The following is a 14,331-nucleotide window of genomic DNA, read 5'->3' as shown; positions in this document are numbered from 1 at the left end:
ATTTTCTCGATTCATGAGAAGTAGGCATGGAAATCGGAGGGAAAATTTACCCGAAAACGTGAACCTCTCCGCCTTCGCAACCCTTCAGAGTATCGTTTCTGACCCATTGCTTTAAACATTCTCCCTTTTCAACTTGGTCCGCGTCTAATTGTGCCCTTTCCCAGGAGATAGTGCGACGAGTGCCTGAGAATACTCGCTCCGGCTCATCACTCATAGCTGGCATTGACAGAATATCTATTGCCATCCGTGATAGCCGTGGCCATCGTTTCCTTTGTTGCTCTTGAAGCCACCATGACAAAGCAGTCATCGGCGTAATGTCGTACGGATCATACGAAATGTAATCTTCATACTCATCTTGACTTGATGGCCGAGTACAATTCTGCAGATTCCTAGAAATACGATCAAACGCATCGAGATCCTTGTCTCCCCCATCATCCACTAGATGGTGCGAAAGGGCATCGGCATCTGTTGCATCTCGGTATGCGAGCCAAAGGTCCTTAACCTGCTTAAAAGCAGGTTTATGCCATTTCTTCTTCCAGTTCGCGTAGATATACGTCTTGCGATAACTTGGATGGAGGATCAAGGCGGCTGCATAATAAGGCGAACTGTCTGTTTTGCTGTAATATTTGTCGAACACTTCCCAACCTCTCTGGATTCTAGACGAAAGTTCTGGGTCTGATTTATATGCGATCTATCGCACTATGTTAGCGTTAGCGTAATGAGATGAAAGTGAGCAACTTACCAAAGCCTCATCAAAGCATCGGATCAAGACGTCCATTGTAAAGAGTACTTTGTCCAGCGTGGCGTGATCCCCTTGTGTGGCCAATGTTGCTCGTGAGAATGGCTGAAGAATGTCTTTAATTGTGCGAAGCCTCACCCACTCTTCTGGCAACAGAAAATCCGCGGAAAGGTCATCGAAATGATTCTTCGTGTAGGAGTCCAGGGCACTCGCAATCCCTTGTTCAGTGGCAACCTGCAGCATTTGATACCAACTATTCCACCTCGTACGATTGTCCAGGGGAATTAATCTCCCTGCAAGCTCCTTGAACTCTTTGGTACGTCCTGACGAACTCCGAATGTTGACAACCAAGTTGTGCAGTTTGCCCAACGGGCCAAGGAGTCGAAACTTAGCCCGCTGCTTTTGGATTTCCGCATGCCCTTCGCTGTCATCGTACAGTTCACATTGGTTTAAGTCTAGCGAATCTTTGAACAAGAAAGCCTGGACAGCCAAGTTAATTACATGGCCGAGACATCGGAGGCGGTGAACTTCCGGATCCCAATCAATGTCCTCCTCTTCCCTAAGACATGTGCTCGACGCTCGACAGAGGGTGTCATTCGTGCTCGAGTTATCTCCCACAACACTACCAATGCGTCGCAAAATGCCAAAATCTCGCAAGACCGGAAGAAGGGTAACGAATTGTTTTTCACCTGAGTGGTTTGCTACTGGGCGAAGGGCAAGGAGGGCTTTGCTTCGCGTTTCTTGTGCGTGGTCGACAAAGTGAGCACATATTCCAAGGAGAAGGAGTCGATTTGGAGACGTCCAAATATCAAGAAAAAGATGAATCTTAGATATTGCTGACTGGAGCTTCTTTCGTATGACATCCTTTGCCGACAGGAAATGCTGGTCTATGATTTTCGGTATGGTTGAATGGGCGAAGGGGAGGAAATCCTTTGCAACTGGGTTCAGGGTAGAAATGAAGAGGTGGAATTCACGGGATTCGACAATTCGGTAAGGGAGGTTTCGTACAACGATTAGCCATGCCAACGCCTTGTTTATTTTGTCTTGATCAAGGTAATGTGACGGTACAAGGCACGAGCAAGGTCGAGTGCGACTTGGATAAAGTGATTGTTCACAAGGAGAGTAAGAGGTTCCGAAGGAAGCTCTGACTCGAGCTATCTGAGTTCTAAAGTGGGGCCATTCCCTTACAGGTAACTTTTGAGGACCTGCGCCTCGATCTCGGTTGTGCGACCCAGATCCTGCGCTTGCTGGTACAGCTGTTCAAACCCTTCAAAAATGGACGACTGAAGAGGGGTCAAATCTTCTATAACCCGGATATTGTGTTTGCTCTCGAGGTGTTTTCGAAAGTTAGTGGTAACCGACGTGCTGTAGGCATTCTCCTAGGGGCAATGACGGCAATAGAGAAGGCGATTCCGGCCTTTGAACTCCGTTTCTCCCCTCACGGCCGTACGAGCATGGCTCCAAGTCCCCACGGCAGTTCTGCCTCTCGTATTGCGAGACCTTGAGGTCGAAGATTCCGATATTATTGATTCGGAATCGAAGAAGGATATCACACTTTCAGACTCCATCACGGCCGCAACCTAACCATACAATTTGGTGGGGAAAGTGACTTGTGGATGTGTGGATTCTTAGCGGGGGTTAGGCCCTCAAACCCTTGGACGGCCCCCTGTAGCGTTCCCTGTACGGTCCCCTGTTAGTGGCACAGCCTCGCCAATAGTTTAATGAGTATTGCAATACTATTATCCATATCGATACCCTGTCCATGTCCATATATGGAAAGGGTATTTCCATACTTGGGATGGAAAACCACCCTGGGCGAGGCCAAGGCAGGCTCACACAAAAAAATACTTGTAGAGGCAGGCTTAGGCAAGATTGTGATTTTGTTAAGGCTTGGGGAGGCTTGCTTAGTCATAGAAAAAAATCGCTGAAAAACGAAGCTATTCAGAGATATTGTTCAGCACATTAATCCTTAAGTTTTCCCCCAAATGCCTCGTGCCTTGAGTGCTTGAGGAACGAAAGGTCCTTCTGCCCCACCCGCCGCCCGCATCCCAAGTTTCCCGCTTCCTTATTGGTTGGAGTTTCTCGGATTCTTATTGGTTAGTTTCTTTCGCCAGTTCAGCTTCTTTTCCTGGACTAGATATTTTTCCCCCTAACTACATTTCGACTTCGCTTCCATCATCACCATTTTATGCCTTATCATGCCTTATCATTACCAAGCCACCGCTGTGCCTCTTCGATTGTTCTGGTGCTCAATTCATCCAGTCTGCCCTGTGCCGTAGTCATTGCCTGTGGGACCCGGTTGCCCACCATATCTCTTTCCCGCACCTTCGAGATGAGCATCATGCCATCTAATGACCGGCACCGTGATAGCTGCACATACAGGCTGTAGGGATCGCACTGCGAGGGCACCACGCGCCCGTCGACCGTTGTCGTGCGCGTCCCTCGCAGCTCCAGAGCTACGCGCTCCAGCGTCCTGCTCTGCACTTTGTAATCTGTGCACGCGAACGCCGCCGCGCATGGCAGCCCTTTCCGACTAACGTCCTTCTGCTGCCACGGCCGACTACGCTGCCGCCGTATCATGACGCTCACGGGCGTCAACAGCATCGTGCCTGGTGGCATCCCGACGAAGTGAACATCCTTTGTCGTTTCTGACTCCAGAATTATCCCGGCTGGTGGTCCGAAGTGGATCACCGTGTCGGCCGAGATCCGATGTCCTGGATATGCCTTGTCGAGGATGACCTCCAGCCCAGTGTAACTGGCACCGTTGACAAGCTTCAAGCCCTGATGCGTGTTGCGATTCACGACCACAGGCATCCCTGGTACGAACATGAAGACCCCTGGTACTGGTATCGCACTCTCGTCCCCGTGGTTTAGCATCATGGTGGTTTCTTCCGCCGTCCGCCGTCCATTGTTCCACTTATGCTGTGATAAGAAGATTCGCATCGACCGCTCCTGCATCTGGAATGACAAAGCTGCCTCCATGTTGAGGTTCCACCGGTTCCTGTTCAGTGGCGTCACCACGGTGATCCCTGTTTCCCACGGAATCCGTTTAGCTTCTCGGTAGTACCTTGAGTTGAGGAGATCCAGATCCGTTTTGTCCTGCACGCCCAATCGAATCCGTTTCAGCAAGCGCTGCAATTCCAGGTCCCCGGCGGCGCGAACTTGTTCGTCCAGCATGACGACAGTCGTGAATTTCTTCCATAGCGCATGTGCCTTGTCGTGTTGGTGTCGTTGCTCGGCCTTGAACGAGTTGTCTTCGTCCCACGAGATGGCCACGCTCGGCAAAAGGATTGACCTGTCATGTACTGGGCGGAACTGTTGAAAGTCTCCGCAGAAGAGCACGATAGGGATCCCCCCAAAGTCTTGATGTGAGCCGCGGAGTCGGCGGAGCTGCTCGTTCACCGCGCGTAGCATCTGGGCTCCCAGCATGCTCACCTCGTCGACGACAAGGAGGTCTTTCTCTTGCCAGTCCATTCGAGTTTGGCCATGAATAAATCGCTCCGTCACTTTCGCCAGTCGTACGCCGTCGAGATCCTTGGCCATGCTCGTGCCTGCTGCTTGGTCCTTGGAAAACCCGCAGGCGGAGTGGATCGTGATGCCGTTAATTCGCGATGCCGCCGTCCCCGAAGTCGCTGTTATCAAGAGACTGTTCGATATTCTTTTGCATGCAAAGAGCTCAACGAGCGTTTCGATGACTCGTGACTTCCCCGTGCCACCTTCTCCCCCAACAAAATGACAGAGCTGACAGACTTCGCCTCTGGCGCCGCGTTGTATCACATCGAGCTGGCGGCATATGATCAGGAGGGCGATTGTCTGTCTCTTATTCAATGTGAACCTTGCTGCCAGAGCCTTGCCTGTCTCGAGAAAGGGTGTGATATGCCAAAGTCCACTTCAACGCCTGGACCTCCTGCCTCGCCTACGCTTTCTTCCAAGTCCGCTCCTCCCCTCATCTCAATATCCTCCTCGCCGAAACCACTGAGCACATTTCGCATCACCATACCTTGCTCGGTTTTGTGGGCCACCGCCATATTTTGTATGCCCTGGATCATCCGTTCCCTCTCTCTGGAGGCACATATCTGTTGCGACTTGATGGCTTTGACCTGATCCTGCGGTGGTATATTGGCCCCGGACAAATTTCCTCCGTGTATGCCGATCTGTCTTTCTCCTTGTTCGGGTATTACGGTGGCGTAGAGCCCACCAGCCGAGCTCTGCGCTGATAGCTGGAAGTGGCAGAGCTGCTTCATTGTTGCCATGAGCTCCGGCGAACCGGCAGTGATCTGGTTGGACCCCAGTGCACTTCTTATGACGTAAATTAGACGCGTTGTGTTACCGATGCTGTCAGACTCGTGAACCGAGGCGGCCTCTTCATCGCCCTCACCTTCTCCCTCATCATCGGCATGTGTAACCGAGAAGTCAGTGTCGCCAGCTGACGCTGCCCATTGCCTGGCGTCGCGTTTCGCGTCTTCGGCCGATCGACGAAGCAGCTGAACATTATCGACGAGGCATGATGCTCTCGGAGTCAGCACCTGTGACGATGTTCGGATGATTGATACGTTCCAGAGCGGTGATCTGAGTGCAGGTTGTTCTATTTGCCCTCTTAGACGGCCCATGTCGTGGGACTATCTTGATGACCACATTGCCACCTGTATTAGTATCAATACCAAGTTTCACCTTGGTATTTGGTCCACGGTGTAACTCGGAAATTATTTCATATTGGTTGACCGTCTTGTTGCCTGTTGTGTAGAACCAACCATTCGCACCGTTTCTGCCGCCGATCTATTTGCTGTTCCCCGAAGTGGTATGTGAGTGACGGATATATCTCCGTTGAATTCAGACATCTTAATTCGATGATCGAATTAAGATGTCGTTACAGTCATATAGTCGTTGTACTATCACTTCGCAATTTTGCGTCTCTTCCGACAACTGAGTAACGAACGAACAATATCAGCATCCCTAGAATCAGCATAACCAAAATCAGAACTGTCTCCTCTGGATATCACCACCGAAGCAGCAAATGCCATTCAAGCATTAGCCGAGTCTTATTCACGCCTTTACACCTTGGGAAGAACGCCGTCCGTCTCTCGCCTCATCCTGTGGTCGACTACGGTGGGAAGTAAAGCCAGCGCCGCTTCTGACGGGTGAGAATAATTAACTTTTTCAAGGGATACGGCGGTCACATTCCCGTACTCGAGAGTTTATCCTGTCAAGTAGTATGCCGAACCAATGCATCCCAGCGATTTAGACGGTGATGACCTTGTTTGATTTACTATCACATCGTTGCCAAGTGCATAGGAACGGAGGGCTGGTGGGAAAAACAGGAGCATTATGAGGTCTACGAACGATCACTCCAGTAGGTGTGTTAATTGCAATAGAAAGTTTCAACGGCTTTCAAATACTACCACTGTTTCGTGATTGGTCCGAGTGGTTACGTCTGAGCATGTCAAAACGGAGGGATGACAAAGTTGACTTGTCCCTGCTGTGAGGCTCTAACAGTATCAGCAGCACCTGGTGTTGGTTCCCTCGGGTTCCTTTCGATTGAATTTCGACAAACAGGGCACGTATTATGCTCCTCCAACCATAATATAACGCAATTCTCGTGAAACCAATGCTTACACGGAAGAACTGCAACTGTCTGGCGCACCTTCATTTCATCTGTGCAAATCGAGCATTCCACCTTGCCCTCAGGTCCAAGGAGTTCCCTGTCCACAGTTCTGCGCTCCAAGTTGTTGATAGCTGCAGGGGACGCTGGTGGAGCAGCGCTTGACTGCCAGTTGGCTTCCATAAGCTGGGTAATGACCCGATCAAGCGCCTCTTGAGAGTAGACAGCATCGCGCGTCGTGGCATTGGCCGGGTTAACACGGTTTAAAGTCTCTTGTAAGCGTCCAGCATATCCAAGTTGAGGGCCAACTTCGCCTGCCCCTTGGGGCCGTAACATATCCCGGATAGCATTGGACAAGCTACTTCGCAAACTGTTAGTTTCTCGACTCTGGGATATGTGAAACCAACAGGGAGACAAAACCACTTCTATGTCAAACTTTTGGTTGATACGGGCTAAGGTACGTACGCTTGAAAGAGATCAATACTCCCCCGGTTGGGGTGGTCTTCACCAACAATACTGCTGGCGCTGTGGGAACCATAGACTGGGCCAGAGAATATCGTAACGTACCCGGTTTCTCCACCGGGTGGCCCAGACGTGAATATATGACGTTGGATCCGTGGTGCGTAGGATCCGTAGTCTGAACGAGGGAATAGACTCATGCCTTCATTTTGTCGAAGTTGACTGAATCTTTGAGCCATGTCTAGCACCAGCTGCAACACTGAATCAATGTATGGAGCCTGGTGTCTATTTGCCGGGCCAGTTCGAGTACTTCTGCGGAAGTGAAAGTCGCGCAGGTCCAGGTGCTCTTCAATGTAAGCTTCATCTGTACCCGAGTCTTCTGCGGAGGGGAGGGGGAGGAGTTCTGGCGATGCCAAGTTTGACACAGTGTCTATACGTCGCGGGTCATTCTCTGGGTTCACCTGGACGCGGTTCGATCAGTGTGACATAACAATAACAGGCGGACATAATTTGTTAAGAGTACATACAATTTCTGTTATGTCGTTTTCACAATATGGACACATCAAGCCATAGTCGTCGCGATACCATTCAAAACAGCAGGCATGACAGAAGACCACTTCCCGACAGGAACAGGCATCGAGATGCCCGAAGTGGTTGTCTCGAGGAGCCATCTGGGCTTGGCAGAGGCGGCGAGCGATAAGACCAGAACCTGCCCGAGGCCTGCAAGTCAGATCGCACGGGACGTAAGAGTGAAGAAGTCTGTCGAAACGGTAAGGTAAATGCGCAGCAGCCCACAACACCATTTATCCGCCGACGAACGGATACTGGCACCAGCGAACTGTGAATGCTGACGCTGTCTGTGTCGGGTGGAGGTGTGGAGTTCCAGGTGTCGAATGGGTTCCGTGGTATATTATGTGGCATGTGCTGGATGTGCTCAAGGCTATATTATGGGAACTGAGGGCGACAAGTACACACTTAACGCACCCTAAAGTGGCATTTATTACCAAGAGGTCGTGGTGTGTGTCTGGCGACGACTCAGCGGCCGCCGATACAGGCGCTGATCCGACTGTAACCCCTCTCACCTTAATAGGCGTTGGTGATAGCTTCATTGTTGCCTTGGGTTGGATCTTCGATCTCTTCTTTGTCCACCAATGAGTTTTAAGCTCGAGGCCTACTGCCCCGCAATGTCACCACCAATTGATTACCAGAAATTGGCACTGTAGTGCCCCGCATACAAGTGGCGGAATGCGAGGTGAAGGAGACAACTACTCTGTTGTCAATGACAACAACGTCCAACGAAGTCATGCCATAAAATATGAATCAGATGGGACCTACAAAGGCGATAAAATTGTACGAATTTTCTCGCGACCCTGTTCATAGGTCGCCAATACGACTTGTGACTTGTCGTACAGTCCGCGAGTAAGTCATGATTGCCATTCAGGACCTTCCACCCCGCCTGCTGTTATTGCACACTTTCATGCAACCGACATTGTTGCTAACACTACCCAGAACAGGTAAAGTGAAAATACAGCGTGATAGTTTCACTGGCCTCAAAACTATCAACCAGTACGAAATAATGGGAGAGCTAGGTCGAGGGCGCCACAGCAAAGTGAAGCTAGCTCGCAACACCGAAACAGGTGAGAAAGTCGCTATCAAGATCGTCCCCCGCCGTTCTGAGAAACACCAGGTTGTACACCCCACCGAGGGGGTACTTAAAGAAGGCAAAATTCTTAGACAAATCCACCACGACAATGTAATCACCCTACACGAGATCATTGACGATGCCGAGCACGCGAAAGAATATCTGATTCTCGAATATGCTGAAATTGGAGCTATCCCCTGGCGTAAGAAGGGACTGCCTCACGTTTGCCACCACGAGCGGATGAGGATCGAAGACGAGATGCGAAATGAAGCAGCAGGTTGCAGGAAAGCCCCAGAAGATATGGAGTGTATATCCAGTCCCGGGCGTAAGCAAAGCTTTGTCTGCCCACCTTCGAGTCTGCCTGATCATATGAATTTCCCCAGATATGAGCCATATGACGGTACTCTGGCGCATGATGTCCTTACGGAGCATTATTCGTATGTTCCGTGCATTACTTTTGACCAAACAAGGCGGATTCTCAAGGATACAGTGCTAGGTCTAGAGGCTCTTCACGAGCGCGGCGTAGTGCATAGAGACATCAAACCTGAAAATCTCCTCTTGAGCAAGGAGTATCATGTCAAAATAGCTGATTTTGATGTCTCATTCGTCAGCCGGCCACTTCGCGAAGCCAAGGCAAAAGTCGGCCTGGATACTTTCGATGATACCCTTGAGATGCTTAAGACGGTTGGGACACCTGGCTTCATGGCTCCCGAGCTCTGCTGCATAGGGCAAGAGATGGTATATCCCGAACTATTCGAACAAGTTGACGTCTGGTCTCTTGGTGTTACACTTTACTGCCTCATTTTTGGGCGACTGCCATTCCTCGCCGAAGGCGAATTTCAGATGTTTCACAAAATGTCTGTTGAAGATGTACACATCCCCCGACGACGGCTACGACCAGTTCCCCCTTCCAAAAGTCGCTCTGTTTCAACGACGTACAAGTACCGCAATGACGATGTCATCGAATTTGAGGATGTCGATGACATGTTAATTGACTTGTTACGGCATATGCTTTTCCGTAGCCCGGCACAACGAATTCGTCTGCAAAGTATAAAGCATCACCCCTGGCTGCTAGGCATGAGTAATACCTCAGGCTCCATAATGGCCAACGGATCGGTGCTACAGCAAAGTGGCGGACTGAAAGAAAACAGTATGGAGGGTGAAGCTAGCATCGGCTTCCCCGCCTTCTGGTAAGTGGTCGAAAGAGAGAACGGCTCGAAATAAGCAACTTAGAGCTGGCAGTGCAAATTGTGAACGGCAAATCTCCGCGCAGAGTACCAGCAGACTATGTTGCTCTGATGTGTAAGCAAGTTCACCGTACTTCGTTCCGAGTTGGTTACTGACAGCGGCGAAGTTGCAAAAACCTTGACTCTGCGGATTCAACCGTTAAATATAAGACTATACGATATAGACAACTAGGTTGACACCGCCACCCGATTATGGCCAGCATCGTTCTATCGCTTATCAGACACAGGGCAACAGAAGCGGGCGGCCCGCCAGAAATGAAGGGCATCTGCTTCTGCAGGTTTGGCGAGGAGGTAACATTCATGTTTATAAAATAAAGCGGACATGTGTTCGCCTACTAATAACTAAGGAAAAACGAACAACAGTGAGCGCGCAATCCTTTAGGTCTGAAGCTACTGTACAAAGGGTCCGTCGTATTATACTATAATACACCCTTTTCGTCCGTGCGCCCTCCATCGCCCACCCTGAAATTACATGTAATTACACCCTTTTCGTCCGTGCGCCTTGTCGGCTGTCGCCCACCCTGAAATTACATGTAATGTAATGCGAAGCTGTTCGACAAGGATTACTCGCTCAGGCGTCATTATCGACGAGTTCACCTCAACAAACGGAGTGGTACTTTTTTCTGCGACTACGAACTTTGCGTTTTTGGCTCAGTCCCATTTACTCGTGTTTATCGCTTGCGCGATCATTTAGTGGCTGTACACGGGGAATACATCCCCAAGCAGGGACGCGCCATACGTACAAGTCGAGAGACGACCAACAGTACATCACCTATGAACGATTGCCAGCCGATGGACTGGTGCCGTTGCCTCACATGCCTCGGCAAAATAAATCTCTAACCTGAGGGAAGCAAGTGCTCAAACTGCGAGTTGTCGGTAGGTACGACAGCAGGAACCATTGAGACGCAGAGACTGACCGGATGCACAGAAGCATGGTCGCTCCAAGCAGCGTGTTACAACATTGGATGCACCTCCAATTGCCAGCAATGTTGACAGTTGGCCAGTCGATGACCAAGACGCAGATCCAGATGAGTGATTGTAACCTGCAGAGGGAGCCCAACGTGGCCATTAGGGGACCGCCGGCGCTGAAGACCAACTCAAGTAAAGATTTGCACAACATGCAGCATTGAACAGGAACAAAAGGAGTGGCTGTACTATTCAACCACGGCCAGTTCCGCGCTGGGCGTCACTGCACCCTGCCACCCGCCCGTCAAACGGCACACAACAATCCCAGTAGTACGACTTCAATTGAGCATCATCGGTCATAAATATTTGGCAGAGGCAACAATCGCATTTGAATGTACCGTTATTAGACAAAACAGTTTCGGGTGTGGGCTGCCACCTTCACACCTTTCTCCTTCTCGCAACGCGCCGACACATCAACAAACAAAGCCTATCCAACGTCTAGAAAGTAGTAGTGGCTTACACATAAAATTTAGACAAACAGGTGTCGCGAGGCCAAGGCTAACGAAGTTCATATTCTTCTCCCGATTTTGTTCCTCTCTGTTCGCCATCCGTCCACTCTACCGACCACTCGACTCCTAACCCTGTGCCACGGTTTGTTGCTCAAAACATGCGTCCGCCAATTGCTCCTCAATGCGTGGTCGTTTGGTTGATTGAGTTGGGTCATCTGATTTGGAGCTAACTTTGCAGTCCTCCGTTGACTATGGACGATGTTGCATTCACATGCCGTTTAACACCTCGCAGAGATTTCCTCCACCAGGTTCACCAAGCGCCGAATATTATTGAGCAGGATGTCTTGCGGCGAGCATCCCAATTCCTTGTCCATTTCAATTTCCCTGCCGAGTCGTCCTAGCTCCAGCTGTACGTGGCTTGCACATTGTGGCCATCCCTGCTGATCGACTTCAAGACTTTGCCGGATGCTGCGGATTATTTCCAGCTCTTTGGAATGATAATGTGCGAGTCTCGACCTCAAATTTCGATCTCCATCATCTTCCAGCGGTACAAAGAATGGCGTGCAACCTCTGGTAGCGTTGTTTATCAAACATGCGGTCATGTTCGCCCTCAGCTTCAGGAGATCATCATGCTTGGCTCTCGTCATAGCTTCATGCGATCTTGAGCGTGGCATTACCTCTGTACACATATCGAGGATGGGAGGGTAGGTAGTGGCTGTGGGTCTGTTGGATTGGTGACCGATAGCTAGCGAGGTTGTCTCTGCAGCTCGAAACCGGATATGCGCATTAGATCTGGAGTCTCGATTTGAAAATGTCGCGGAATGCGTGGCTAGGCCCCCCCGGCCCTGGATGATGTTTGCTCTACTATGTGGCAACATAAGGGTATGGATTTTACCCAGCATTTCTTCATGCGCCTTTGATTTTGAGTCTTCATCGGTAGCAGTCTGATCTTCGGCCGGGGGAGGTTGATGCAACTCTGTGTGAACGTCTCCAACGGACCTGCAAACAGGTCCAGGTGCATACATCGTCCGCTTGGATGATTGTCCACATAGGACAGAGTCGTCGGCTCTCCGTTTTCTCTGGTCATATCAGCATCGTTATATAGTCATTTCGTTGTCATGCCAGTGCCAGCAGGTTAATTGAGTGCTTACCGGGAATACCATGGTGGTTTCAAACCTACGGCTCTTACGGCGATCTGCAGCAAGAACAAATGTGCGCTTCTAAGTAGACTGTTTGCCCGACGACAGTGGAGAGACTTGCTGTTCTAGGGCAAGTCGTTGCAAATACTCTTTGACAACATATACTCCAACAAGCCTGACCCAAGAGGGCCAGATGTTTGCGGCCACACCACGCGCGAAAGCAGACCTCTTCAGAGTAGACAGCAGCATTGGACAATGAATAGGCCTGCGTCATGAATTCGCGTTGGGCTGTCTTTCAGCTCTCCGAGTAAGCTGAAGTCTGCGTGGGAGCTCGCCGCAACTGACCACTCGTACCAAACACATCGCCTAAGATCAGTTTAACGCGGCCTCATAAGTCCTCCGTGCCGGCGTGTCGCTGCTCCTTAGTTGTACCTAACAAGACAACAAAATGTAGCTTCAGGTGGGATATGGCAACTCGTTGGCTATCGAAGTGGCTGAAATTCGCGCATCATTTTGGAATGCTTGGCTGGGGGGTAGGGGGTCCCTATTCCGTGGCAATGTAACTGTGGTGGTTGGTGGTTTTCGATGCTTTGTTGGTTTGAACGTGTTGTTGGCTCTTGAACTTGGGAGGTCATGTACTTCTGGATCCCGACGCTGATCTATACTCTTGTATTCAAAAGATCACCATTCCATGCTTCCTCTCCCTTCTCTCTCTCCATTTTCGGCCATGTCACAAAGCCGAAGATATAGCTAAACGTGGAGTTTTTTTTTGGCTGATTTGCTTTTCAGAACCAGATGAGATATGTCCAACTGCGCTGGCACCATTGGCGACTTCACGAAGGCTTGCCTGTGCCGCTCTGGATTCGTTGCATCGCATGGTGCTGTCGTGCTCCACTGTCATTACGATCCACTCCTCACTTGTGGACGACATCAGGCTACTCACACTGTATCGTGCTATGACCCTTGGACCCCTGCACATGCATCTGCTGGACGCAGGATTGGGTCGGATCAACCTGCCTGGTACATCTCTCCCCTGTCACTGTCAGCAACCTGTTCCACGAACAAGGCCAGCCCTGAAAACGCCCGGAATCCACTGCGCCGTCCAACCATATCGTCCAAAGCTCTCAGCTCACCCCTGCTCTGAAGCTTGTTGAACGCGAAACCTCAAGACACACGCAAGCCTGACGCGACTTGACGCCTCATATCCTCCCCCGTTGTCGCTTCACCGGCGCTGTATCTCAGAGATGTGAGTGACTTCGCCGTACGGAATGTCATGTCACCGCCAGTGTACACAAAAACTGCCGTGATCTACCATACCCGAGGACGACCTCCTGTCCCTGTCTGCCTCAACCAACAACCCTCTGGCCATCGAAGAGTCGTGTCTCCTTGTGTACCAATGCCCAGTGTTCACCCCCCTCCAGAGCATAGCTTCCCACTGCTGGAAAAGATCATTCAGCTGCTCTTCTCAGCAGTATTGACGCAAATGCTTACAGAGCTGCACGCCTGTCGACGTTCAAGCACCCCTCTTACATCTTTGCTCAATGGTTGCCGAGACCCTTTGCCGTTGTGCAAGCGGACATCCGTATGTAATTTGACCTGCTGGGAATCCCATCCATCTTGCCGTCTGTACACTCCATTGGAACAGCTCACTGTTCACTGCACCGTCATCCTCGTCAACAACTGCTGCAATGGATCACAGTTTCTGTGGCAAAAGCAGATACACTGAAACTCAGAATTACACAGCTACCAGGCTTGTGCAGGCATTTCTGGCGATTTCAGGGTACCCGTCTGTGACTAATTGGGCAAGAGTATTGGATTTGGAAGAGCCAGTGGCCCCCACAAGAACGATGGAGTTTCTTGACTGTTCCATTCATTCCACCAGAAGTTAGGGCTGTTGCGTGGCTAGGAGCCACCCGAATTTGGCTGATGCCAGTGCTGATTTTGCACAGGCTTCTGGTCCTTACACCTGTACCCAAACCACCGCCACCAAAGATCGAACTTAGGTTTCGATCTGGTCCCCAGCCATCCGCCACGAAGTTCGTACTGAAAGGTGTGGAGTTCGCTTGCCGTTCCGCCATCGACTGGCACAAT

At 50.5% G+C, this 14,331-nt stretch overlaps 3 protein-coding genes across 3 annotated transcripts; 1 reads left to right on the top strand and 2 right to left on the bottom strand.

Annotated features, from left to right (window-relative positions):
* Positions 1–46: 46 nt before the first annotated feature.
* VFPPC_11778 (ribonuclease H-like protein) lies at positions 47–1,508 on the bottom strand (the record flags this gene model as incomplete). The annotated part of the gene is made up of 3 exons (XM_018289861.2): positions 47–691; positions 749–1,464; positions 1,505–1,508. The coding sequence occupies 3 exons, from the start codon at positions 1,506–1,508 to the stop codon at positions 47–49; spliced, it is 1,365 nt and encodes a 454-aa protein (XP_018136410.1).
* Positions 1,509–2,935: 1,427 nt separating this feature from the next.
* Positions 2,936–7,468, bottom strand: VFPPC_11779 (ATP-dependent DNA helicase PIF1; the record flags this gene model as incomplete). Its single annotated transcript, XM_022428782.1, has 5 exons — positions 2,936–4,552; positions 4,660–5,358; positions 6,381–6,696; positions 6,804–7,258; positions 7,325–7,468. The coding sequence occupies 5 exons, from the start codon at positions 7,466–7,468 to the stop codon at positions 2,936–2,938; spliced, it is 3,231 nt and encodes a 1,076-aa protein (XP_022283938.1).
* Positions 7,469–8,112: 644 nt separating this feature from the next.
* VFPPC_14961 (serine/threonine-protein kinase ssp1) lies at positions 8,113–9,633 on the top strand (the record flags this gene model as incomplete). The annotated part of the gene is made up of 2 exons (XM_018292725.1): positions 8,113–8,216; positions 8,307–9,633. The coding sequence occupies 2 exons, from the start codon at positions 8,113–8,115 to the stop codon at positions 9,631–9,633; spliced, it is 1,431 nt and encodes a 476-aa protein (XP_018136412.1).
* Between the last annotated feature and the right edge of the window lie 4,698 nt (positions 9,634–14,331).

Source organism: Pochonia chlamydosporia (assembly GCF_001653235.2).
Source record: "Pochonia chlamydosporia 170 chromosome Unknown PCv3seq00019, whole genome shotgun sequence".
NCBI classification, from domain to species: Eukaryota; Fungi; Ascomycota; class Sordariomycetes; order Hypocreales; family Clavicipitaceae; genus Pochonia; species Pochonia chlamydosporia.
The sequence above is the reverse complement of the archived record's forward strand: the minus strand, read 5'-3'. Positions and strand labels throughout refer to the sequence as shown.